The sequence below is a fragment of the Equus asinus genome, chromosome 11 (assembly GCF_041296235.1).
Source record: "Equus asinus isolate D_3611 breed Donkey chromosome 11, EquAss-T2T_v2, whole genome shotgun sequence".
Taxonomy (NCBI): domain Eukaryota; kingdom Metazoa; phylum Chordata; class Mammalia; order Perissodactyla; family Equidae; genus Equus; species Equus asinus.
Genome location: NC_091800.1, coordinates 28,153,612 through 28,181,524, shown reverse-complemented (window position 1 = coordinate 28,181,524; position 27,913 = coordinate 28,153,612). Strand labels below are relative to the sequence as shown.

At 42.8% G+C, this 27,913-nt stretch overlaps 1 protein-coding gene across 6 annotated transcripts in view; it reads left to right on the top strand.

Moving 5' to 3' along the window:
* LRCH1 (leucine rich repeats and calponin homology domain containing 1) overlaps nt 1-27,913 on the top strand; it is a 193,397-nt gene that overhangs the window by 35,341 nt on the left and 130,143 nt on the right. The window contains exon 1 of one of the 6 annotated variants that reach the window (XM_070520679.1): nt 25,864-25,915. The exons of the other annotated variants lie outside the window; for them this stretch is intronic. Coding sequence (XP_070376780.1) covers nt 25,879-25,915 — 37 coding nt within the window. The 5' untranslated portion in view covers nt 25,864-25,878. Of the gene's footprint in view, nt 1-25,863; nt 25,916-27,913 lie in introns of those variants that run through there. 6 annotated transcript variants of the gene reach the window in all.

Genomic DNA, 27,913 nt, shown 5'->3' with positions numbered 1-27,913 from the left:
ACTTTTTCTTTGAATATTGTATGTGGGAAAGGGATATTAGAGGTGAGAAAGTAATTAAGAATGGCAAACATATCTTTAAAAATTAAACGTAGTAAATCATAACTTTAATGCTCAGAAGCTTTTTTAGTTGTCATGTCAAAAAGGCATTAAAAAAGTAACCAGTTTTGAGACTTCTGAAAAGCAGAAGTTTTAGAGAGTGGCGCTTCCTATTTTAGTATCTGACTGTAAAGAAGGTGGAGCTGAGAACTGAATGGCTGTGATGGGGGAAGGAGAAGAGATGCAATCAAACTTGGTTCCTTCGCTGGAAGCACGTCTTGAGTGCTTATCTGTTTCATTCCACGAGAGTGTGGGCTGATGGATTTTGAACTTTCCGTGCAACTTTGAAGAAATGTCATGATCCTAATAAACTCCCAGGGAAACCTGTGCCGGTAAATATTTGTTGCCTCAAGGAAGCAGCATGATTTGGTGCAATCTGATAGAATGACGATAAATCAGTCTTTACTTTTTCCAGAGAGATAAAAAAATCATTTGTTATTTCGCAAGGATCCTGTTTTAGTTGCATTATGTCTGTCATATGTTTCCATTTTTATAGTGTGAGACACTTGGTGTTGCCATGAATAGTAAACAGGAAAAAGTTGGCATTTTTTAATCTTGGATTTTATCTTCAGCACATATATGGAAATGAAATATTCAGCAAAACAGAGATATCTTTGTTAGAGTGTGAAAGAATGCCAGTGAGTTCTAACTTGAAATTACATTCAGATGAGACTTTAAAAGCATGAATAGACAAAGGGAAGGATTTTGAGGAAGTGCCTTCTGGAGACGGTGGGAAATCCCGTGGTGGGTAGACAGGCGGCTGGTGATTGGATGGAAGTGATGCAGCCTTGTGGCAGTAGATGCCGGAGTTGACTGCTGGGTCTTTAGTGATTAGCAATTTGTCCAGAAAAAAGCCTGCTGAACTGGGGGGAGCGAGGGGAGCATTTCCACTGCCTCCAGCGGACAGTCACTGTGCGCAGTATATGCAGCTCAGAACACTTAAATTTTCACATGGCTTTTAAAAGGGTCACCACTAATAGGTTTGAATAGACTTCATGTTTATTATATTATAAGCTTAAATCTGGGAAAATTCTCAAGTTGCCTAATACAGTTGGTCCTCATTATTTTCAGATTCTCTATCTGTGAATTCACTACTTGCTGAAATTGATTTGTAACTCTCAAGTCAATACTCCAAGTGCTAGCGTGGTCATGTGTGGACATGTGTAGAGCAGCGAAAAATTTGAATCGCTGGAGGCTGAGGTCGAACAGGGCAATGCCCTGCCTCCTAGTTTCAGCTCCCTTACTGTAAACACATCCTTTTTTGCAGCCGTCACACACTTTCTGCATTTCTCTGCTTTTGGCTGCTGCTTTCACTGTTTAAAACGCCCCCAAGCCTAGCGCTGAAGTGCTGTCTCGTGTTCCTAAGTGCAAGAAGGCTGTGATGGGCCTTAGGGAGAAAATGCCTGGTTTAGGCAAGCTTGGTTCAGGCCTGAGTTCTAGTGCTGTTGGTCGTTGAGTGCAGTGTTAATGAATCAACAACTTACATCAGATAAGGTGTTTTTTAAACAGAAACACATGAACTAAGGTTATGTATTCGTCGATGGATGAAAATGTTGTGACCAGAGGTATGTGGGAACCGACGCTGTGTTTTTCCTCCACTAATAGTGGTCCGGTATTTGCTAATTGTGTTGGAGGTGACTTTTATGGAACAGAACTACCACAAATAATGAGGATCAGCCCTATGTGGGAGCTCTTTTCCTTCCATCCCACCTGTTTCCTCCAGAACTTGTAACAGCATAGTTAGATCATAAACCATATTACCTCACCAACAGAACCAAATGTTCGGGAACTTTTGGGAGGTTCTTGATGCCATGTTCTACTTGATCTGTCACCGCAAGTGTGGGTATATGTTGGTGTGCTTCTGTGGAACCACAGCCCTAGTAAAATGACAACAGAATTTCAACGTCAGTTTCCTACACCTCTTAAATTCAGTAATTTAACAAAATTGTTTCCATCACTTTCCCTTAAGAAAAGAGTGACGTTTATTTGTGCGTTTAGGCTAGAAAGCTTGAAAATTCTGTGGAACGTGTGCATTTTTTGTGTGGATTTAATTTCAAAGGCACTTTCACATGACAGCATGAGAAACTGTCACATCGTTTTTAAAGTTTGGCACTTTCCAAATAATAAACTTCTTGATGACATCAACTTTAATAAATAAACAAACCTCACAGTTTCTGAGGCACTTTCAAAGTAAATCAGGGTGTGGCGTACTCTGTTCTCCACATGTTCCAGAAACACCATGTTTCTTTATGTGTAAAAATGGCCTCTCTTGAGCAGCCCTGGGGTGGTTTCCTCTTGAGCGGGTTGCCCCAGGTCAGTATACAATCAGTATAAAAATAGGCAACACAGGAACTTGCCTGTCTGGGGGAGGAGATCGTCGCCAATTTATAGAAGCTCTGGCATAGGAATGGATGAAATTCTACAGGCTCCAGAAAAAAATCCAATTTGAGGATGAAATTCTCCAGGCACAAGAAAAAGTCCAGGTTCAAAAAATCCAAGGGAAAAAGTGGTCTCCCTTTCTAAGCCCTCTATGACCTTTTCTTTTGTAGTTTCACACCTTCCACCTCCCCACCTCTGAACAAAACAAGAAGGAGACAAACAAAACCGCCCTGTTCTGTGTTTGGAGGAAATGGTTTTGTGAGGCTATTTGGTTAGACAATGAATTAAAGTGTCAGAACTTCCGGGATGGCTTTCTGGAAGGGAAATGTGTGCTGCTGCAGAGGCTGGGGTCCAGCTTCTACAGAGCCCTTGAAAAGTTGTTCTCTGCTTCCAGAACTGCGGGTAACACTGTGGTGTATAAAACCCCAGAGCTTAATACTGGCTGATATATATTTTTTTACTTGTGGTCAAATACTCATAACATTTCCCACCTTAACCATTTTGAAGTGTACACTTCAGTAGGGTTAAGTACATTTGTCTTGTTGTGAAAACAATCTCCACAGCTCTTTTCATCTTGCAAAACTGAAACTCGTACCCATTAAACACTAACTCGCCATTCTCCTTGCCTCCCCCACCACACCAAGATCCCTGAAACCGCCATTCTACTTTCTGTCTCCATAAATTTGATGACTCTAGGTATCTCGTAAAAGTGGACTCATACAGTATTTGTCTTTTTGTGTCTGGCTCATTTCAGTTAGTGTAATGTCTGCAGGGTTCAGCCAAGTTGTAGCATGTGTCAGAATTTCCTTCCTTTCTAAGACGGAATAATATTCTATTGGATGTATATACTACATTTTGTTTATTAATTTCTCCGTCGGTCGACACTTGTGTTGCTTCCACCTTTTGGCTCTTGTGAATAATGCAGCTGTGAACATGGGTGTACAAATATCTGTTTGAGTTCCTGCTTTCAATTCTTTGGGTATATACCCAGACGTAGAACTGCTGGATCATATGGTAATTGTATTTTTAACTTTTGAGGAACCACCATACTGTTTTCCATAGTGGCTGCACAATTTTGCATTTCCACCAATAGTGTACAAGGGTTCCAATTTCTCCACATCCTTGCCAACACTTGTTATTTTCTGGGTTTTTAAAAAATAATAGCCATCCCAATGGGTATGAGGTGATATCTCACTGTAGTTTTGATTTGCATTTCCCTAATAAGTCATGATGTTGAACATCTGTTCATGTGCTTGTTGACCATTTGTGTATCTTCTTTGGAGAAATGTCTATTTAACTTCTTTGCCCGTTTCTTAATTGGGTGGGTTTGTTGTTGTTGAGTTGTAATTTCTGTTTATGTTCTGGATAATAACTCCTTATCAGATACATGGTTTTCAGATATCTTCTCCTATACCATAGGTTGCCTTTTCATTCTGTTGATAATATCCTTTGACGCACAAAAGTTTTTAGCATTGACGAAGTACAGTTTATCTATTTTTTTCATTTGTTTCCTGTGCTTTACGTCTCTTATCCAAGAAATTATTGTGAAATCCAATGTCATGAAGCTTTTCCCCTCTGTAGGTTAAAAGTAAACCAGGTAGAACCAGTTTACCTTCCATAACCTTAGGACTGTGGCTGCTGCCTAGTAGATGCTCAATTAATTTTTGTTACGTAAATGAACCAGTGACCCTGAAGCCTGTTAATCTGTTCTTTGTCATGGAGATACAGATTGGGGTGACAAAGATTTAGGGGAAATGTATTAGCCCCCCTTTGTTAATTCTTTAGCTATTTCAAAAACATGGAAATATCCACTTTAAATATCCCAAGGTAAACATTTAGTAGATTTAAAAGAAAATTTGAGTAAATGTTACTCCATGTTAAATGTGTTAGTTATATTAAATGTGTTAGTCCTTTAAAAGAAAATGATCTTGTCCTGTTTTCCCACACAAGGGCATTTCCTGTGTGACATTTTGCCTCTGTGGTGTCCCAGGGGCCACCTTCAGGCTTTGCCATACACATTGTCCAGGCTTTTAACCCTAGAAACATAAACATTTTAATTCTAGTAATGTCTTTATGGTTTGGAAATGTGGCTTCCTGTCTTTCAAAACCTGATGTTATTTGTTTTTTTGGCATGTGCCTTCTAAACACCTGCATTGGAAATCTCTTAGGTGTTTTGTGTCGTTTTCTCTACAGTTAGATTCCTTTAAGCCAAGAATAACAGAGAGTTGGGGGTCAAGACTGTGAACCGTATGGTCAGCCCTTCCAAGGAAGTATTTATTTTTATTCATTTTTGTTATCCTTTCCTTGGGTCCGTTTTGCTGTTATTACCCAAAATTGGGTTTTCTACTGAGCCTAAGACAGCATTTTCCAAGCTTTTAAAATCACGACTCCCAGTAAGAAATACATTTTACATTTTGACCAGTTTCACCCACACACATACTCACACAACTGTACCTAAGGTATTTGCTGCAATGCGTACAGTTCTTTCTAAGGATATGTGTTTCTATTTTCTTTACATAAAATGCTTGTCCAATATTGAATTATTTTGTCATAGAGTTTGGCAAACGCTGAGTACTGGCGTCGTAGAACTTTGTCATTCATCTTCTATAGCAACAGTCAACCTTTCTGCTTATGACTGATCACCTATTGCCTTGGCCTTCTGTCAGCATTTTAAAGCAATTTGATTGTAAAACTCACGCTAGCTCAGGTTATACATTCAGTTTTACCTGTACAGGCGGCTGCTGCTTGGGAGGTGGGACCTGCCTTGCAGACTGAATATTCCATAGAAACAGCTTTATACTTGGGGGTGGGGAGAGCGTTCACAAAAGACGGCTCAGCAGGACGGAAATCACATGTCAGCCACCCTAGCCCTTAAAAGCATAGGTTCATGCCCACTGGGAACAGCACACTGTCACCTACCTTGTGGATGCTTTGAGTGTGTCTCGTTTCTCCTTCTGTTCCTCAAACAACCCTTAGCTCGACAATGCCTCGTGTGGAGAAAATGCATCAGCCTCAGGTCTGGTAGAGTCTCCTCATTCTCTCTCTTCTTTCCTCCACTGCTTGTTCTTCCGCCCTGCAGAAAACAGAGAATTATATCCAGCAAGAGACAGCCAGGCTGTGCGGAATGGCCTGAGGAGTGCCTCGCTTGGGAGGTGGAGACTGCCTGTAGGAAAAAGCTTGTGTTTGAGGCACATTGCGGGAAAAGACTCTTTAAATTAAGGAAAAGGAAGATTACAAAATTCTTAAAAATATCTTGGTGACTAGAGGAGAATGATTAGTAATTATCTCATAGATCTCAAGTAAATAGAGGCTTTTAAAAGGTTAAATGACTTGTCCCCTAAGGTTAATCTCACGTCCTCTTGCAATCTGAATTTTCTTATCCAATCCTTTTGAGTCCAGATGGAGCTTGCCTCCATCGGAAGCATCACAGAACCTTAAATAAATTAAATCTTAGGTTAATAAGTGTAATTGGATTTCCATAGCACTGTTTAGCTGGCCCGCTACCCAATGCCTGTCAAGCCCAGCCTTGTTGATTTTCCTTTTACTCTGTGGAGACCCAGTAGGACCAAGCTGCTTTTTGTGGGTGGGCCGTGGAGTGGCAGGTCTCCGCAAAAGGTCCCCAGTGCCTGGGAGTTAGGAACATAGGCTAGGTGTGCATCATGGCATCAGTGCTGCCGCCCAACTCTTGAAATCCAACTACTGAGTCTGTGTATTCAGCTCCTTTTTTTTTTTCTTGGGAGGAAAGAGTCTGTTTCATAAACCTAAGGATTAATAGATGGCGTGTTGTAGTTGAGTTTATCACCTGGATGTTTTTATGTCTACCCACTTGCAACACTGTCATATAAATTAGAGACTTACAGGTTCAGCTATGGTTTAAAGGTGACTGGCCTGGATGTGGATTCACAAGATAAGAATTTGAATCTCATCTGTTTCCATTCTAGTTATGTAGGCTTGAGGAAGCCACGTAACCTCTCCATGCCTCAGACGTGTCAAGGAGATGAAATGTGACTATGTACAGCTGACCTTGAGGAATTTTTGGTTCAAATTGGATAGAACCTGGATTTTTGGACATGGGAAGTGCTTTGGAGATGATCTAGCTTCATTGTATAACTGAGAGCCAGGGCAGTTTAAGTGCGTTTCCTCCGTTTACTGTGTCGATGGTAGAGTGACGATTACCACTCAGAACACGTGTCATTTACTCTGGGATAGCGTCTCCACTCAGGGTCAAGAGCATGGGTTTGGGCTTAGTCTGAATTATTCCCCTGCATTTTACTGTGTCTGTAGTTAGACAAGCTACTGAACTCCTTGCAGACTTAGTCTTCTTGTGAGATTAAATAGAAATAAGAATCCTTTTTAAAAAAAAACTCATAGGGGTGTGGTGAAGATTGAGTGAGAGAAGTTTATGCAAATCTCTTAGCACTACGGCTGGCACCCAGGAAGTGCTCAGCGTAATTATGATTTCTTAATCAAAGGGCATTACTTTTGATCCTTCAACACACTTCTCTCTACACCAGGCTAAAATCCTGTAGGGTCAGAGAGTTGGTTATGGTTGGCCATTGCTCAATACTTAAAAAAATAATAGTAGGGAAGTACATTTAAATAAATTCGTTTCTTGCTGAATAAATGGCTAAACTTTTATAATAAAATGTCTGCGTTCTGTGGCTCCATCTGTTAAATAACTTCGTACCTCTTGCAGTTTCCCTGATTAGGAAGGAGAAGGCTCCTTGTGCTTTGTTATATGCCTCAAACAGAGATATGGACAGTCTCCAGATGACTTCTTTTTGGCGTGGCATTGTGTTTTGAGCAGGGTGCGTCTGATCTCTCAGGGAATAACAAAGCCGCACTGTGGAGATCTGAGGTGCCGGGAAGCCATCCAGCTTCCTCCTGACCTGCCTAAAGTCTTCCCTGAAACCTTCCGTCAGCGTCAGCCCCATTCTCTTGCCGTCAGCCGCCCTCCTTACATAACCAACATGGGTTGTGTCCAAGGCTGGTGTCCGCAGAGGTGTTCTGTGTCTAACAGAAGAGAACGTAGGGAGGAAGCAAGTAAATTAAGTGGAAAATAGTGGATGCTAACACTGAATGCCATCAATAAGTTAAAAAATTATATAGACGACTTAGCCAGTTGTCTTAGAAAACTTTCTAAGTATTGGTGAATTGAAAGCATTTAAAAACACTTTTTACTCTACCTTCAACTTTTTAATCATGTGATTTAATATTCAAAGTATTATGAGAAGGCATTATATTCTACAGACCCCAATGCCTTTGTTTGTTTCAAAGAATGATAATAAACCCTTTAATTTGAATGATGTGCAGATTTTTGGGGATACAGTGATGGTATCTAAAATCATTTGTCCTTCCTGTTGTTGAACTTTCCTTTTAAAGTCAGCCTGTTGATTGCCCTCCCTCCCCCATTTATTTTGCTGGCTGCAGTTGACTTTCCTTCTTGTATTGTAGAAGACCATGGAGGAGTATGGAAAGAACTGGGGGAGAGGTTGCCAGATTTAGCAAGTAAAAGTACAGGACACCCAATTGCATTTGAATTTCATATGAACAATGATTTTTTAAAGTGTAAGTGTGTCCAATGCAAGAGTTAAATTTGAATTTCAGATAAGCAAGGAAAAATTTCTTGGTCTAAGTTGTCTCATGCCGTATTTGGGACATATTTATACTAAAAAAAAATGTTGGTTGCTTATCTGAAATTCAAATCTAACTGGGCATCCCTTGTTTTATCTGGCAATTGTAACTGGAGTAGGGCGTGGTGAGGAGGGTCCTGAGTGTGGCTAGAGGAGAGGTCCCCGAAACTCAGGTGGGTTCTTGTGGCTGCCAGAGGTTGCTGCAGTGTGGGGGCCTCACTCTGAGTCTACAGCCCTGTGCCTTCGCCTGTGTCACTCAGAATAGGATGAGGGTGATGGCTCGAGGTAACGGGATAGCTTAATTCTGAAGGAACACAGTGGCCAGTCTCCAGGGGACGTTTACTTAGCAATAGTGCTATTTTAATTTTCATTGTCTGCCTTTTCTTCCCCATGGTACTGCGCAAGCATGAATTACAGCTGGAACAGAGCAGGCAGAACTTTGCTGGTCTTGTTCTGCTTTCAGTCTGTGACTTCCTACAGGTTTGTCTCTTCCTCTCTTTTTTTTTTTTATGACCCAAGGACTGAGATATACTAGAAAAATCTGATGGGAATTTGTGAAGCACTTTGAGCTAGATGTTAGAGCCTAAGTACTTTTAGGTCCTTTATCTCATCACAGCACTATCCACAGAGTTTTCAACCCTTGTTCTCAGGAACCAGACAATGCACTGACCATTATCACATTATCAAGAGGCAAACTCTTAATCCTCATGCTTTGATGAGAGGAAAAGGTGCATCTGAGAATGGTTTAAGCCATATTGGATATTGGCTGAGATGCGATGAGTAAAAACTCAGATGAGTGAGAGAAATGTTGAGCTGAGTTTCAGGCAATTGCATCATAGTGCTTTTTCCTCAAGAAACCAACCCATTAACTTCTCCCTTAGCAGAGGCAATCCAGGAGGCGTCTGCTTTTTAGCACACAGCAGCATGGAGACGTATATTGAAATAGTAATCTTCACCTACCCCTCCCAGATCTTAACTATCCTGAGTTTAAAACAGTTTTTCTCTAAGGAAAGTTGGATTGACATAAAAACACACGTGTCTGGAATGATCTGTCTGAGTCCTTTATAAACAAATAGACCAAGACCTGGAAGGACAGACCTTCGGTTCCAGAGTGTTTTCCTGGGCTGGGCTCCAAAAGCTTCCTGACTCTTGAACAATAATGTTTCTTTCCATGCTACTTTATGTATTTATTTTACTGCAGTCTTGTGCCTTTTATCCATTCATATCCACTTGGAAAACATACTTGTGTCCTGCAGGAGCAGAGGTACAAAAATTGTGGAATATTTTCTGTTGAGAGATTCCGTAGTCCATATGGGCTGTGGGCTGAGGATGAGGGAACTTCTCCTCCTTCCCCCCTTTCCCTCCCCTCCCCCCTCCTCCTTCCCCTCCACTCCTCCCTCCCCTCCCCCTCCTCCTTCCCCTCCACTCCTCCTTCCCCTCCACTCCTCCTTCCCCTCCACTCCTCCTTCCCCTCCCCCTCCTACTTCCCCTCCACTCCTCCCTACCCTCCCCCCTCCTCCTTCCCCTCCACTCCTCCTTCCCCTCCACTCCTCCCTCCCCTCCACTCCTCCTCCTTCCCCTCCCCCCTCCTCCCTCCCCTCCACTCCTCCTTCCCCTCCACTCCTCCTTCCCTCCAATCCTCCCTCCCCTCCACTCCTCCTTCCCCTCCCCCTCCTCCTTCCCCTCCACTCCTCCTTCCCCTCCACTCCTCCTTCCCCTCCACCCCTCCCTCCCCTCCACTCCTCCCTCCCCTCCACTCCTCCCTCCCCTCCACTCCTCCTTCCCCTCCACTCCTCCCTCCCCTCCACTCCTCCCTCCCCTCCACTCCTCCCTCCCCTCCACTCCTCCTTCCCCTCCCCCTCCTCCCTCCCCTCCACTCCTCCTTCCCCTCCACTCCTCCCTCCCCTCCACTCCTCCGTCCCCTCCACTCCTCCTTCCCCTCCACTCCTCCTTCCCCTCCCCCTCCTCCTTCCCCTCCACTCCTCCCTCCCCTCCCCCCTCGTCCTTCCCCTCCACTCCTCCTTCCCCTCCACTCCTCCTTCCCCTCCACTCCTCCCTCCCCTCCCCCTCCTCCCTCCCCTCCACTCCTCCTTCCCCTCCACTCCTCCTCCTTCCCCTCCACTCCTCCCTCCCCTCCACTCCTCCTTCCCCTCCACTCCTCCCTCCCCTCCACTCCTCCTCCTCCTTCCCCTCCCCCCTCCTCCCCCTCCGCTCCTCCTTCCCCTCCACTCCTCCTCCTCCTTCCACTCCCCCCTCCTCCTTCCCCTCCACTCCTCCTTCCCCTCCACTCCTCCTTCCCCTCCACTCCTCCTTCCCCTCCACTCCTCCTCCTTCCGCTCCCTCCTCCTTCTTCCCCTCCACTCCTCCTTCCCCTCCACTCCTCCTCCTCCTTCCCCTCCCCCTTCTCCTTCCCCTCCACTCCTCCCTCCCCTCCACTCCTCCCTCCCCTCCACTCCTCCCTCCCCTCCACTCCTCCCTCCCCACCACTCCTCCCTCCCCTCCAGTCCTCCTTCCCCTCCCCCTCCTCCTTCCCCTCCCCCTCCTCCTTCCCCTCCACTCCTCCTTCCCCACCACTCCTCTTCCTCCTTCCCCTCCACTCCTCCTTCCCCTCCACTCCTCCTCCTCCTTCCCCGCCCCCCTCCTCCCTCCCCTCCACTCCTCCCGCCCCTCCACTCCTCCCTCCCCTCCACTCCTCCCTCCCCTCCACTCCTCCCTCCCCTGCACTCCTCCTCCTCCCTCCCCTCCCCCTCCTCCTTCCCCTCCACTCCTCCTTCCCCTCCACTCCTCCTTCCCCTCCACTCCTCCTTCCCCTTCACTCCTCCTCCTCCTTCCCCTCCCCCCTCCTCCTTCCCCTCCACTCCTCCCTCCCCTCCACTCCTCCCTCCCCTCCACTCCTCCTTCCCCTCCACTCCTCCTCCTCCTTCCCCTCCACTCCTCCTTCCCCTCCACTCCTCCTCCTCCTTCCCCTCCACTCCTCCTTCCCTCCACTCCTCCCTCCCCTCCACTCCTCCTCCTTCCCCTCCACTCCTCCTCCTTCCCCTCCACTCCTCCTCCTTCCCCTCCACTCCTCCTCCTTCCCCTCCACTCCTCCTTCCCCTCCACTCCTCCTCCTTCCCCTCCACTCCTCCTCCTTCCCCTCCACTCCTCCTCCTTCCCCTCCACTCCTCCTCCTTCCCCTCCACTCCTCCTCCTTCCCCTCCACTCCTCCTTCCCCTCCACTCCTCCTCTTCCTTCCCCCTCCTTCCCCTTCTTCTCCCATCTCCCTCTCCCTTCCCTCTCCTTTTTTCTTCTTCCTTTTTTATTTAAAGACAATCATGAGCATATTTTTTCTCATCATGTGCCTGTAAATATTTTTGTTGGGCATTCTTCACTGGGACTTCTAAACATCCTGATAGGGGAAGTTGGGTATTTCTTCATGAGATAAATTCCTTAAGGACATATTTGAGTAGTTTTGACCTTTGAGTTTTCTTTTTTCTTGCAGTTTCATTGCTGTCTAAAAATCATACACTTCTGGTTATAAGGCAAAAATGAAGCTATAATTTGCGATAAAGGCTGCAATATGGGATTGGAATTCACATTTCAGGTTTAATAGTGATGATTCACTTATAAAATATAAGATGCTAGAACTAGGAGGAATCTCACATTTGGTCTAGTTCAACACTTTCCCTCATTAGAGGAAATGGAAACTCAGAGACGGGAAGTGACTTCCTGAAAGTCACACAGCAAAGTTAGTGGTAAAGCTGAGAGTAGGACCTAACTCCAGAGCAGAGCTTTCTCCCAACTGTTGAAGAAAACGGAGTTCAGTACGCTTTAACTTTTCAGATTATTGAAATATTCCTTTAAGTGCCCAAACTCTAATTTTGACAGTTTTTGGTGGAAGTCATTCTGAAATGCTTTATCTTCTGAAGTCTAAATCGACTGTGTAGAACATACTTCAACCTCTTTCAGTTGTATAATTATCAACATTGTCTTGTGAGCATCAGTCCTGTTTGTGGTTTAATACATAAATGGCTTTGCTACTATGAATATATAAAACTCTTTGCCTTAGTTATACTACAGCTCCAGCCTGACAGGCCCCAGGGGTGCATAGATCTGAATTTATCACTTCTTGGTACCCTTCCTCATGGTCAATTGTCGATTTTTGCTGCCTTCAGTGGTGATATTTATAATAGCATTTCCCAGCTTCCCAGTCACACTCTGCTGCATTTATTTTTGTGATGAACCAAAAAACTCCCAAATCTCTTGGAATTGTGTATATTTTGTGTATATTTTCAGAGAGAGATATCTGGAAGAGTGGGTACCTTTTTCATGACTGATGGAGTTTGGGATGCATTTTTACTCTATTTTTGTGCTTTTCCATAAAGTTGGGTTTTTTTTTTTAAAACAAAGACTGGATGTTTATAATTAGAAACAAGTCTTTTTTATTGGGATACACAGTGTAAGTAAGTGATAAATAAATAGATTCTGAGTGAGGATTTTCTTTCCCTGGGCCCCATGATTCATTTTTTTTTCTTTTCATTGGGGAGGTTCTGTAGGGAAATTCTATGTATATTTTAAACTACTTAGCCCAAGTGCCACCTTTACTGTGATGTCATTGTCTGCATAGCCCGCTCCGACTACCTCTGTCAGTTCAGACTGCAAAGTGCAGTCTTTCTACTTCTAATGTGGCACTGACCACTTTTCAATTTTTTCCCTGTGTGCGTTTTCTTTCCTCGACTAGGCGTGGTCTTGTGTCTAGTGCTGAGTCGTGTACTTCGTAGGTGCCCAGAAGTAACTCTTTGCTGAATGACATCAGTGATGGCTTGTCATCTGCTGTTGTTGCCTCCCTGCTGGATTTCAGATTTGTCTTGCTAATTGAAGCTGTCTGCTGAGCAACTTCAGGAATGTAAGAAACTGCTGCCTGTAATACATGTTAATGTGTCTAAACATATAAAACACTACAAGGCGTTACATTAGACTAGCATTTCTGGGACTAATGGGGTAATCTTGCTTTTCGTGATGGAGTAACTGAGTCAGAGAAAGGGAGTTTGGGTAACCAAGGTCGTATAATGAAACATCTTGAATCAGAAAGACTTCAACCTAAGCTTATCCATTAGTAGGCTGAAACTATATTTTTATGTGAATGAAAATCCCAGTTGCCATGGGCTTTATGGATAACACTGAAAGGTAATTCATCAGTATGGTATGTTGAATAATGACCCCCATCCCCACAGATGTGCAGGTCCTGGTCGTCAGAACCTGTGAGTATATTACTTTACATGGCAGAAACGACTTTGCAGCTGTGATTAAGTTAAGGACCTTGCAATGGAGAGATTATCCCGGATTTTCCTGGTGAGCCCAACATAACTACAGGGGTCCTTAGAAAGGGAGGTAGAAGGATCAGTCAGAGAAGGAGATGTGATGACAGGATGGAGGCAGAGGCTGGGGTGATGCAGGGCCACAAGCCAAGGAATGTGGCAGCTTTTAGAAGCTGGAAAAAGGCAAGGAGTGAGCCTCCCGAAGGAAGCCAGCTCTGCTAACTCCTTGATTTTAGCCCCAGGAGACCCGTTTCTGACTTCTGATCTCCAGAACTGCAAGATGATAAACTTGTGTTGTTTTAAGATGCTAAGTTTGTGGTAATTTGTTACAGTGGCAGTAGGAAACTAATACAGTCAAGGTCAGAAATCTTTAATTTCTTAATTCCTGTTGGGCTGTGGGTGCCCCAGAGAACTGGACTGAATGGAGAGGAAGGTTTTCACATGGTGCAGGCTAAAGCAACTTGGGATTTCTGTATATTCTCAAGGGATCCAGAGAAGACCCGTAACACAGAGACTCCCCCATAGTCTCTGCAGCAACACACACACACACATACTTAAGTGGGAATAATAGCGGAGAGAAGGAATGCTTATTTCTCTTGCTTTCAACTGACCGAATGCCTCCGGTGTGCAGATGCTGCCCAGAGTCTGGAAGATGCTCCCGTAAAGGAAGGTACAGCCATTGCCTCCCTGGAGTTGAGGCCCAAACCATTCATTTACAATTGTCAACATCAGACATTTTCTGTCAGAAATAACCAACCCTCCTTTTTAAAATATTGGCTCTCCACTCAAACATTTAAATTATGTTTGGCATGTTAAACACTTTTATTGATATTTAAAGCATACTATAAAATGTCCTCAGACACCTTAGGAGAACAATTGTCGTTTATTGTCTACTAACCAGGTGAGCTGGCGCGAGGGGCTGGGGAGTGGCGGGGAAGGGCAGGGAAGCACAGTTCCCTTCATCATGAAGAATTTCAGCTCCAGGAGAAGGACCTGCCCCACCGAGGGCATCTGTTCACTTCTGATACAGCTCGTAATTACTGAGTCGGCTTGAAGCAGAGCTGAGGGCAGGGCCTTTGTCTGCTCAGGGGGCAGTCTCCACTTCCCTCCTCACAAGATACTTGTTTTATAGCCCGAGTTGAAAGGTAATGAGTCACTCACTCTGTGATCAAAGCTGAAGGCCAGGAGGTGAGGGTGGATGCACCGTGACCCCGTGGTGCAATCAAAGAAGTCATGGATTTGCGTAGGGAGGGTCAGAGGTCACGAATGTCTTTCCAAAGTTGCTACAATTTGGGGCCCAGCGGTCAAGTATTTCTCTTAGTCTGAGTCCGGGTTTGTTTCTTAATCCTTTACATTAATAGTCGTCACAGGGCAGAAGCAAAGTGCAGCCCTGTCCCCATGTCTTCTCCAGATGTGGTACCAACAGAGTGGGAAGACAGGCCTCTCAGCAGTAGAGCTGATTTCCTTTGGAATTAAAGAGACACTTATGCACCACGTGTCTGTTGCTGGTCATATTTTCCACTGACAGTGCCTTGTGTCACTTGCAATAACTTTGACTTTTATTTCCACTTAGTGTGAGGAAAAGACCATAAGACACCACTGGAGTAATTTCTGGAAAAAAGAAGTAAATGCTTAGTAGAGTGCTCTGCAGTCTTTTCATAATACGTATTTGATGAACATGTGTTTATTATCCGTGCTTCAAGAAAGCGAACCTAGATCCCTTGCTGGGTCTACAGATTGGAGGGTTTTCAGGGCAACCTCTACCTCCTCCCTCCTCCCGTTTCTTCCTTTCTTACTACACTGAAGAAGGCAATGAGTTGCAGGTGGATACCACTAAAATTTAGTGACATTTGTCAGTCTGCTGTTAAAGAGTTAATAAAGTGAACTTCTGACTTGGATTGATTTTTATATAATGCAGTGGATTTGTTTTCCATGTAATTATCAGTTAACACTTAAATCATGTTACAGTGATTTAAATCTTCTAGAAATTGCTATACATTGTATGCATCACTGTTTTAAGCAGAATGAACTTCGCTTTCCCTCACTTGCTCATCTCCTAAAGGGAAGCGTGTAGCATGTAGTTGTGTGACCCGAGCTGTGGAATTCACCCAAGTGAACCAGGTAGAGGCAGCTCTTCCCAGTTGTTTCTCAGTGTCCGCAGAGCCTCGTTGACCTCAGGTTAGTTGTTTAGGTGACCTTTAACCTGTTACTGTAATTTAAAATGGGGTCAGTATTTATGCACAGAGGGGGCATCGAGCACCACCATGTCAGCCCAGGTCAGCCCCTTTGTCACAGGCTCTGCACTTGGGTATGAACAGGAGGCATGAGGCGCATGTGCCTCCTCATTTCGTGATGTTCTGGGGTGGAGTTCCAGGGCTGCTTCCTTGGACAAAACATCGACATTCTTCATCCTTAGAGGGTGATGGTGGTTTTTCTTTTTTTTGAGGAAGATTAGTCCTGAGCTAATATCTGCTGCCAATCCTCCTCTTTTTGCTGAGGAAGACTGGCCCTGAGCTAACATCCGTGCCCATCTTCCTCTATTTTGTATGTGGGACGCCTGCCACAGCATGGCTTGACAAGTGGTGCATAGGTCCACACCTGGGATCGAACCGGGGAGCCCCGAGCTGCTGAAAGGAATGCGCGAAGTTAACCACTGCACCACTGGGCTGGCCCCTAGAGGGTGATGGTTTTGCTGAAAGGACCTGGACACCAGTTTTCTCTAAGTTTGTGTGCCACTTGTCTCCCCTGCTATTCAGTTGCATAAGCTCTATGATTAAAAACTGCATTTTGAGAAAGCCGGCAACAAGCGTACAAGGAAAACAAAATCTCATAATTTTATAAACACTTGGCTACTGATCTTTTCTCTTTATTTGAAGGTGAAAGCATTATTTAAAGAAGGTCTCATACAGAGTTTTAGAATTTCCAAATGAAAAGGGATTTTGGATTAACTAACCAAATAGACAATTAATCCCTTCAACCAGAAAGACTTATCCAACACCAACTGGGTGAAGGATCATATGCTAGGAAATGTGCTTACATGCTGAACACAACAGAGGTGGTCCCTGTCTCATCTAGGTCACCGTCTGGGGTAGACAATATTCCAGTAATTAAAAAAAATCTCTAATTGTAAACTTAAACTATGGCAATTCCATCCTAGGAGAGGGAGCCCTGAGAGCGTATGAGGGGAGGGGACCAGATCTACCCTTTGGGGCAGTGGGGCAGTGGGTGTTTCAACAGATCAGGAGGATGAGGGGAATTAATCCAAGGGAGGGAGAAGGATCGAGTCTCACACTGTCAAACACACACACAGCTACCTAAGGGTTTGGCAGTCTGGGAAAGGGACCTTCTTGAAGTCTTAAACAAGCGGCCTTATAGAAGGAAGCCATGTGAAGAAAGGAGAAAGGTGGTGTTTTCTGAGTTGTGGTCATCAAGATGGCCAGGAGCTAGTTTCTCCATTTCCTTTTTCTCTTTCGTGGCTGGCAGTTGGACCTTTGTACTATTCACTGGCTCTATTGTCAACATCAAACAAAAAAGAAGGAAGTGGAACGCTCACTTCTTAGGCCTGACTCTTAATTCTCTTGCAGATTTATTTGGGAGAGAGTTTGAAATGATGATCCAAAATGACCTCTCCCTTTGGATGTCTGTAGAAGTTAATGGTTTAAACCTTGTTTTTAACACTTATTCATATCCAGTTTGGTATTTTTTTGCCCACTGCCTTATGTTCAACGGCAGGTTTCCTAGGTTAATACTGATTTATTCTGCCTCTTTCAGACCATATAATCCTGGTTTTTTTGTTTGGGAAAAAATATGGTCACTATATTTATATTTTTTCTCTAAAAACTTGTAAAATTTTATTAATTCATTCACCCAAATCTCCTTCCCCAGAGGTAACATAATGTCTTTTCAGATATGAGTTCATTTCACACATTCCAGCCACCCATCGCACTGCAGGCATTTAAGTATGCAACATTTACAAAGTCTACTGGAAGTGGCTTAGGAAAATTAGAATGTAATTTATCTGGGTAATTGTTGATCCTGTTAACATGGGTATTCAAGAGGCGATTGTAACGTTAAAATGTCATTTGGGAGGTGGTTTTACGATGAATGGAGTTCGAACCTGCTCTAGGGGTGCTGGGTTTAGGAGCCTTAGAGTTTTGGTCTCAGTTACAGCCCGTACTTTAGCAAGCTTTAGGAAAAGAAGCTGGTCCTTGTGTCCTCAGTGGGTTTTGCCTCTGGGAGCCAGCTTTGCAGCTGTCACCGAATGAGGTGGATCTCCCACCTCTAAGCCCCCATGCAGGTCCTCCAAGGGTCTTCCTGGACAGCATCCATTCAGGCTAGTGAGGGCCAGCCTTTCTCAGCCCACCCATGTTGGAGTGAACCTTATTTGGACCCAAGCTACCACAGCTCCCTTCCTTGGGCTCCCCTAGACATAAGGTGGCTGGGGTATGGACCAGACCTTCTGGAGAACACCAGTGTATTATCCAAGCAACATCGCACTCCCACACCCTACAGTTGTGCTGTCCAATACTGTAGCCAATAGCCATTTGACTAAAGAACACTTGAGATCTGGTGGGACGACTGAGGAATTGAATTTTTTTTTAATGATTGACCCTGAGCTAACATCTGTTGCCAATCTTCCTCTTTTTTTTCCTCCCCAAAGCCCCAATACGTAATTGTATATCTTAGTTGTAGGTCATTCTACTTCTGCTATGTGAGACGCCGCCACAGCATGGCTTGAGGAGTGGTGCGTAGGTCTGCTCTCAGGAACCGAGCCGGCAAACCCCAGGCTGTCAAAGCAGAGTGGGCAAACTTAACCACTCAGCCATGGGGCCAGCCCCAGGAATTGAGTTTTTAATTTAATTTAATTAACTTTAGTTTAAGCTTTAAAACTGACATTTACATCAGTGATTGGAACAACTTGAGGATGTGAATTTACCTTTTCAACTGTACATTTCATGATCAAGTATTTCCAATGAAAATTTAGTGTCCAAACTGAGATGTGCTATAAGTGTGAAATATACACCATATTTCAAAGACTCAGTATTATAAAAATGTTGACTATTTGTTGAAATGATAACATTTTAGATATATTAGGTTAAATACAATATATTGTTAAAATAATTTACCTTGTTAAAAAAACATGGCTATTAGAAAATTTTAAATTACATAGACGGCTTACATTATATTTCTGTTATTGGGCACTGACCTAGAGCTTACTGAAGAAAAGATACAAGGGCACCATTTGCCATGGTAGCCTGGATGTGGTGTTAAATGCTAGGAGGCAAAGTAGATGCCCTTTCTATTCTGTAATGTCAAGATCACCAAAATGCAACATGACAAATCTTGTCCTTAGTGGGTCCTCAGTTTTCCTCAACAAAATAAAACTGGATAAAAGGTGTATGAAAATACTTACAAGATATAAATGAGGCTTTAATTGTTATGCAATGACATAAAAGACGTCTTCTGAGAAATGACTTTTATGTTTGCTGTTTTCTAAAGTGGTTCACTTCAATAAAAATGTGTGTATCTCATATACACGTTTACAAAGGTGTGAACATATTAATGAGTAGAATGATTTTGAATAGTTCTGTCTTTCTCTCTTGTAGTTTTATATGTGTTTAAGTAAGAAATAACTTGACATGCCATAATGCTTTGGTACCGAGCCTGTTATATTATATTATATAGGTGTTTACACCTATATTATATAGGTATAAATTCATAAAAGGCGCTCACGGCTTTGTTGAAACTCTCACCTCTTCAGAGAGATTGGCTTGTATTTGTTGATTTGGAGCACTCTCTCTTGGCAGGAAACCAGTTTGGTCACTGTGAGAATCAATTTACTGTCACCTCTGTGTTTTCCGGGGAAAATGTATAACTAATTTGCAAGAGCTGTTCATTTTAAGTAGGTTTATTTTTGTGTTTTCAAAGCCAAATCACAGAAAAAGGAAAATTCTGTACTCTTTATGCATGTTTTGCTCGAGAAGGAGATAATTTCTAAGAAAACACTATAATATTGTTTTGAAGATAGCGGATTTGTTTCCTTACTTATCTTTAAGGCTGTGTATTTTATTGTTTGTGCATTTGGTTAATTAAGAACCAAAATTTAAGGAAAACATTTTCTTTTATTTTCCTTTTTTTTGTTTTTTGAGGAAGATTAGCCCTGAGCTAACATCTGCTGCCAATCCTCCTCTTTTTGCTGAGAAAGACTGGCTCTGAGCTAACATCCATGCCCATCTTCCTCCACTCTACATGTGGGACTCCTACCACAGCATGGCTTGCCAAGCAGTGCCATGTCTGCACCCAGGATCTGAACTGGCAAACCCCAGGCCGCCAAAGTGGAATGTGTGAACTTAACTGCCAGCCACCAGTCCTGGCCCCTAGGAAACATTTTCATTTTTACCTATTGAAATCATAGAATAGATTGATTAAGTAATTGTGAGGGTTTTTGGTTAAATATATATGTATATATGTACATTGATGGATAATGTAATTTATTGAAAGCCAATGTAAAGCTGCAGAGACCTGTAATTTGTATATTATTTCAGATCACCATAATAGATGTTACCAGGTTTTCAATTTCAAAAAAAAAAAACAACCCATGAACCTTTACATTTTTACTTAGCACTCTCTGCTCCCTCCCCATCAGCCATCGTCCACACCCCCATCATTTCTTCCTTGATAATAAAACCCCAGCTTTGCTCAGTCCTCTGCCCTCCATGTGCTTTAGGTAAGTGATCGAAAACCTGAAGGCCGAAACATGATTGGCCAGAGCTGTGATTTCTCAACTCTGGCAGTTCGTTAGAATCGCTCAGGGAACTTTAAATACAAATGTTTGGGCTCTCCCCATAGAGGTTCTGATTTAACTGGTCTGGTGCAGGACCTGGCTTAAGCCACTTTGAAATGAGTTCTTTGTAACTTGTAGCCGGAAGCATTTGAATAGGTAGAGCCTAAGTAAGATGACCAGAGAGTTTATCATTCAACTCTGATATGTTCTTAAATGTCCCCTAAATACCTACCTGCCACTTCAGACTTTCAAGTGGCTTGGTCCAAACATGTTCTTTTCCAGCATCAAAAACATCAGCAGGTTGTTTTACTTTTCAACACTTCATCCTCTTTCTTAGGTGAGCCAGGTTGCATGTGTTTTAATTTCTTGACGCTGGCTTCATTAATTATGCGTTTGAGGTAGTGTCTGTGGTAGTCGGCCATCGCTGAATTCTGGGATCCTTTTTTCTGGTTCCAGAGAGAGGAAAGTGTTAGAGAAAGATTAGAAGAAAGAATATGGAAAGAGCTTAAAGACGATACATGAACAACATTGTAAAACTGAAGTCATAAACATCTGCCAAAGGAATCCACGTAAAGAAAAAATAAAAAAGAAATACTCATAAGAATTCATAAAAGGCTAAATAGCCAAACTGTTCTTAGAGGGAAAAGCATGCACAATTAAGGAAACATTTAAAAAAAGAAAGTCTTAATAAAGTCTGATCTCTAGTGGCAGATGCTATTTCCCAATCGCATCTACAATTTTACCCTGAATCGTGTTTTCTGGTTGACATTTTTGTTTGAAAGTGAATAATGTGGATTCTCCTTGGTTCAACTCCCATATAAATTATTGTGCTAACTCTGCCGGGGGCTGCCACACTCAGATGAAGGGTGTTATGACATTAGGGATGAATAATAAGGGAGGCTTATCTATTGTATATCACAGTGCAGCATCAAAACATTTTGTCCCAGGAAGAGATGACAGTGACTCAGAAAATCCTGTTGGAGATGTATGATGCTGTAAGAAACCATTTCAGAATTACTTTCTAACATTTAGGCATCTGGGACTCTGACCTCATTCCATGGCCACACCTTCTTATAAATTTAATTGTTGAGGGTGCTGTTTTCTTTAGGGCTATGGCTAGTTTCTTGTCCACACTGATGAATTCATTGCATAGCAATGAGCCTGAGTTATTGCTACTGATGACTTAGTTCTTATTCTTAAAACATTTTTTTCCATGGCTAAGAGACATAAGATGCAACTCTAGCAATTTTTGCTTTTTTAAAACCCAGGTTTTAATGGCCTTCTGTTCCCTCATCTGGACCTTCCTTGTGGATATGTATGGGGACCTGCTTTTGTCTCATTGTTTCCTGAGACTAAAACAAGAACTTCAGGAATGTTTCTGTCCCCAAGATCGGATAGTTTTCACTTGTATTTTCTTCGAGTATTTGTGACATGTACAGACAGGCCCAGCTATGGTATTCTGTGTGGATGGTCTTAAAAATGAATGAGCATTATTAAGAGGTGATGGCAAATTTTCCAGGAAGCTTTAGCTTTGAGTGCTGGTGAGGAGAACTCACCAGGTGAGGTACAGTCCCTGGTCCCTGCTCTGACTTTTCTCTCTGTTTGCACCCCCTGCAAGGCAACTCTTGTAGTTATGGTTTGTAAACAATTTGAGCGGCTCTCTTATATTTGCCTCTTAGAGTAATTAAACGTTGTTTCTTGGAAATGTAAACGTGAGACTTAGAATTAAGTTGTGGTAATGCATTTGGCAGAGGAATTGTGTATTGGGAAAAGAAAAATACCCTGGAGTAAGTTTCAGTTTTGCAGATAAGGAAACTGGCTTTATTTAGCAGATTAGAACAATACAGGACCCTGTGCCCTGATGTCAGTACTTTCTCTTCCCAGCTGAGTCTACTTGGGCACAAGACCAACTTCCAAACAAAACTTGAAAGTAAATGGCACAAAACAGAAACAGAGCCCATAAACTAGGTTTTTATGTTACAGCGCCATAAAAATAATTTATTTGCTATCAAAATAAGCTGAAAACAGACCTGCTGTCTGACAGATGGCTTTTCCTCTGCCCTTAAGATGACAGCATCCCTCACTCCGTCCTTAGTTGTAAGCCTGACTTGTAAAAAAATAACAACATCGCAGGGTGCAAGTGCCTAGCGGCAGTGGAAGCTGATGTTTATCCATTATTTAGTGAGTTTCTAAAAATGGAAGTAAGTGTAATTTCTTGAGTCACTTACTCGCAGATTCTTCCCAGAGAACTTTAAGTAGTATAGTACTGAAAAACAGGAGTGAACTATCATTTGTTTAAAAAAAAAAAAAACCTCAGAATAAATCTCTTGTTTCCATGTGAAGGTAACTGATCTGAATTTTTTTTTTGCTGAGGAAGATTTGCCCTGAGCTAACATCTGTTGCCAGTCCTCCTCTTTTTTTGCCAGAGGAAGACTAGCCCTGAGCTAACATCTGTGCCAGTCTTCTTCCATTTTTTCTTTTTTGTATATGAGATGCCTCCACAGTGTGGCTGGTAAAAGGAGTAGGTCTGCGCCCGGGATCTGAACCCACCAACCTGGGCCGCCGAAGTGGAGCATGTGGAACTTGAACCACTTGGCCACGGGGCCAGGCGCCTGAAATATTTATTTTGAGTGTCTTTCAGAGTTGGCATAACACAGTCCTTGAAACTGATGGGTCGTTTGTGTCAGGTGAATAGCTCTCTGGTGGGCTTCTGGCTGATTGCAGATGTGTTTTTGGGTGTTTATACTTGAATGCTTTCGACGGGAATAGTCAGGGAGTCAGCCTTTGGTTTCAGGCAAAGGAGAGTGGTGAATTAGACACAACTTTGGACGAGGGACCTGGAGAACTTGGTTCTCATCCCGGACCAGTTAGTTATTGGCTGTGTGGGTAAGTCACTTCATTTGTCTGAGCCTCCCTTTTTTCTTTTGTAAAATCAGGATGTCGGCGAATCTGTGTGGTCCCTCCCAACACTATGTTTTGGTGAGTTGGAGCCTGCACTTTCGAAGCAGGGACTCATAAAGGGCCGTCTGAGCTGTGCGTTCCTGCTTGCCTCTCAGGAAGGCTTTGAGAAGGTGCCGTGTGACCCAGAGCACCGTTCTTGCGGGACAAGTCTCAGCTTCAAGTCACTCAGAAGCTTGGCCATCAGTGGTCCTTGCCTAACCCTTCTATTTAAAAGACACACATCAAGCCTTTTCTCTGTTGCAGTTAAGCGGTCTTTCAATCTTAGCCTGACTGACTCAGGTTCTCCTTAGAGAATGATAGTTTTTAAGAAAGATCCTGAAGGACAGTGGAAGCTCTCATCCATGATAGGCCCCAGGACTTCTTTTCATCATGATAGGGTGTCATTTCCTCCTTTTGGGGTTGCTCATTCATTCAATAAGTATTTTTGAGAATCTGCTGAGCACCAGTTTTTACTGGATTCTTGGACAAAAGGGTAAATCAGACAGAGCCCCGATCTCCGAGAAGCTTTACACCCTGGCAGTGATGCCCTCAATGTGTTACATAAGCTCCGTATATGTGTGTTCATGAATATGAAATTAGAGCGACTTCAAATTTTAGCAAAGCCTGGTATGCAGGAAAACGATTGTTTGGGGTTGGCTGCGCTGAATTTTGCTTTGCTGTTTTTTCCTCAACTTACAGGAAAAGTTGCTGCAAAAAAAGAAAATATAGAGCTATCTTCTGCATTTGCGATGGAGACGATATTGAGGATGTTGGACATTATGCTAGAGCGGCCCGCTAGGAAGGCCCTCGGTGGGCATTTCTTCAAAGCTGAAGTTTAATATAAAGCAAAACAATAATAAAACTTACTGTACCTTGAGTAACTTGTGGGCTTTTTTCCCCTTATCACTGTACATTTCGCCCTCATCAGTCATGTTTTCTTGTTTAGTTTTGCCTGTGAGGAGGCTCAGCTGAGTTGCTAATAGCTTAGTAGAACTCTGCTGCTTCCATAGCTGCTCCTCTGTTGTGTTTTCCCTGTGTGGGTTTTATTATTTTATTACTACTAGATGAAATAATAACTATCATATGGACGGTGCTTCACAGTTAAAATTTTTTTTTTTAAAAATTGACCCTGAGCTAACATCTGTTGCCAGTCTTTTTCTTTTCTCCTTCTTCTCCCGAAGCTCTCCAGTACATAGTTGTATATTCGAGTTGTAGGTCCTTCTGGCTGTGCTCTGTGAGGTGCCGCCTCAGCATGGCTTGATGAGCGGTGCCAGGTCCGTGCCCAGGATCCGAACCGGTGAAACCCTGGGCCACAGAAGCGGAGTGCGTGGACTTAACTACTCGGTCACAGGGTCGGCCCCTACAAATAATTTTAGAAAAGTCCTGCCAGATTCCTGGGGTCATTAGCTTCATGTCTTAAGTTCCCATTTAAAACATTTTCTTCTGACTTCTTTTAGTTTAAGAAGTTGGGTTTGAAGCAGTGACCACATATTTCCAGAGAATTCATTAAGGAACAAATTCGTCAGCAGAACAGGCTCAAAGCAAGGGCTGGGGTTTGCAGGATAGAGGCAAGGAGATGGGCAAGTTACGTAAAGAGAAGATACTGTGGACAGAAATCATCCTCAGGGTAATTTTATTCTTAGAAGAAATCACACACAAAGCTTGATGTTTCAAGTCAGAAGAAAGGAAAGTGAACATTTGGGTGAAGAGGCTCTAAGATTGGCATGATTTTTACTACTATTTTTCCTTTGGAAGATGGAACAATGTGAGCCTTGTGGAGTTCATGTGTTGAGAGTTTTAGCTAAAATAGATCCTTATGTTGAAACGTTTCCTAAGTTCTACACCCAAATGCTCAGTCCTTGTTACGGCCTTGTTACATTTTTCAAAAGGCCAGAATTGCATTTTATATTTTACTTCTTTTGTTATTGATTAAATATATGTTCAAGAGACAGACCACATTTAATTTCCTTTTGGTTCAGTAATAATTTAAATCATGAATGGAGATAATGTAATTCTTGTGTCTTCATTTGGTTGTTAAGATATTTGGACTCAGTAACACATTTACACATTTCTCGTTTGACAGCTATGAAGAGGTACAGGGTACAAACTCCTTCCCGGGTCTGTCCCCAGACACCCAGTTCACCTCCCCCAGGAAACCAGTGGTACCAGTTTCTTGCACATCCTTCTTTATATACCAACAAATACAAAAGAACATTTTCTCTTCCTGTTTTTACACTAATGATGACACACTATGTCCAGTGTTCTGTGGTACATGCATTTATATTCAGTTAATTCTTGAGGGAAAAAAATGAAAAGTATAGAGTAAATTGAAAGTCTATGTATAGTATTCTCCACCAGAAACAGGTGTGGGGCTCAAAGGATGGAGTGTTCTAATCGTTGCTAAAACCTTGGTCAGGCAGGTAGTCAGAACGTGGAACTGTGCGGTGGTGAAGTGAGTTGTGCATTATCTCCCATATCTTTCTGAAGCCGCGATGAGATGTGTAGCTGAAGTCTGCAGGAAGCTGCTGTTTGCCTTATTATTGATGGAGACTTTTGCCTTTGGACTTGGATGCTTCCATGCTATGCATTTAATTTAAATTTTAGTTATGGCTGTACTAAATTAGAATTTCTTTCTTCTTCCATTTTACAGGGACGTCGCGTAAATAATTAACTGAAGATAATTAACTAGGTTATATCACATGCTGAAACGTTATGGGGAACTTATTACCTTTCTTGGCTTCTGTAAGAAATGCAGTGTAATTCACTGAGTTCATACTTTGTTCAAGGTAAGCTTGTTTGGGGTGAGAACAGGGACTGAGTCTTAGTCTGCCATGCCCACACATGCTGCCTCTCTCCAGTAGACCCTTCTCTTCATGTTTTGCACCTCAGCACCCATGACATCTTAGGGTCATTGAAGCAGAGCTGTGTGTGAGCAGATTTTCTTGTAGATAACAGCCTTTTCATCCCCATTTCCCCGTCCCCACAGAAGATCCTCCAGCATTACATGGTGTTATAAAATTAAAGAAAGCCCAGTATAATAAGGGAATGTAGAGAGTCAGTAACCACTTTGTAATCAGTAAAGGATAATATGTTTTAAAACAGTTGATATTTTTGTGCACGGCGTTATGGTAACAGAATAGAAAACTCCTCAAGTGGGTAAGAGTGTTGCTTTGAGAGTTTGCTTTTCTCTCTTGATCCTGCAGACATTCCTCTCGTCCCTCCTCTGTGCTCTTGGAAGCTAGAAAGATTTAAAAGATGGATAAGATACGGGGTTGTTATGTCTATGTTTCAGTCGTTGGACTCCAAACATAAAACAAATATTGCATTATTCTTCCTGACGTAATAGAAATGTTTATGCAAGGTTGTGTGTAAACCCGTCCTGAGTAAATGGAACCAAATGGAATGTGCTAACAGAAGGTGCTATTTAAAGAAGGCGTGTGATGAAACTTTTCTGAAATAAAGAACTTTTAAAGACTGAAATCCAAATAAACACACTCTTCTTTCTATGGTTTTCCTCAAGGCAGTGTTCTCCATCTTCCGTGTTGATTGAACTCCAGTTGGCCAACCACCTGCTTGGTTAATAGAGTACACCATTAACTAAGTCAGTGACCCTGAGCCCTCCAGAGGAAATAAAGCAATCTGCCGTTGTACAGTCTCTGCTGTTAAATAGATTTTAATTTTCTTCAGCTTGGGTGGGTGTGATTTGCATCTTTCCTAACAGGCAAGCATCTGCAAGGGTTTTGCCTGCAGAAGCTCATTAAAAATCAGTGCAAATCCTGACAACGTCTCCAGCAGCAGGCATTAACTTGCAGCACCCTTGTAAGGGAATTGTATTTCCAGCGTCAGAAAACTTCCTCACTCTGTTCATGCTGCCGTGAAAGTTTAGTCTGGGAGACTCAGTATGACTAGTATCACTCAAATAATACTGATTTTTAAATAAAGCCATGGGGAACTGACTCAGGACCGAAGAACCCGTGAAATGAGAGGGAAACAGAAACTCTCAGATTGTTTATTTATTGAAATGAATTTATGCTATGAATTAAGCTAAGAAAATTACTTTCTAATTTGAACAACTTGACAGCCTATAGAATTTTCCAGCAACATTCAAGAACACCGTGGTAAGGCTGGCATTTCTGTCGAGATTCTTTTACATTTGCTTTATTTTTGTAAAAAGTTTGCAATTAGTAATTTCAGGAAAGCAGCCTGGTGCTTGTGTCATACTGCTCATTGAGCTGAAGCCTTTTGGGGAAACAGCATTTGGAGAGAGACCCATGGTGTAATAGCTGATGTTACTGGCACGTGTCCCAGAGTGAGCAGGGCTGGAAGCTTTTAGTGTAGTTGAAAGATGCCGGTCTGTCATTTGCATCCATTGAAATCGAGCAAGAGATTTCAGACCGAGCTTTACATTATGCTTCCAACGAGAGCAGCTGGTGAAGAGCTGCAAGTTCCATGTGAGCCGGGGACCTATCATCTGGTGTGTTTAATGCAATCCAGCCTCATCTTGGGAGCCATTTCTGAGACCTAATAATAATAATAATGCGCACTCTTGGTGACAGGTAATGTTTGTGGTTATTAGAATGTGCAGACTGAGGAGGGGCTTTGGCAAAAAGGTGGTGTTGGGGGGGAAGGCAAATATTTAATAAAAGGATGGTGATGAGAAGAAGGCAAATATTTAACAGGATAAAGAAAGCCACAAATAAATGATCAGTTTGAGAGTCTTAAATAAAATATTTATAAAATGTTAGCTTTTCAGTACCGTAAGGCAGTGTCCAATCTCTAGCTTC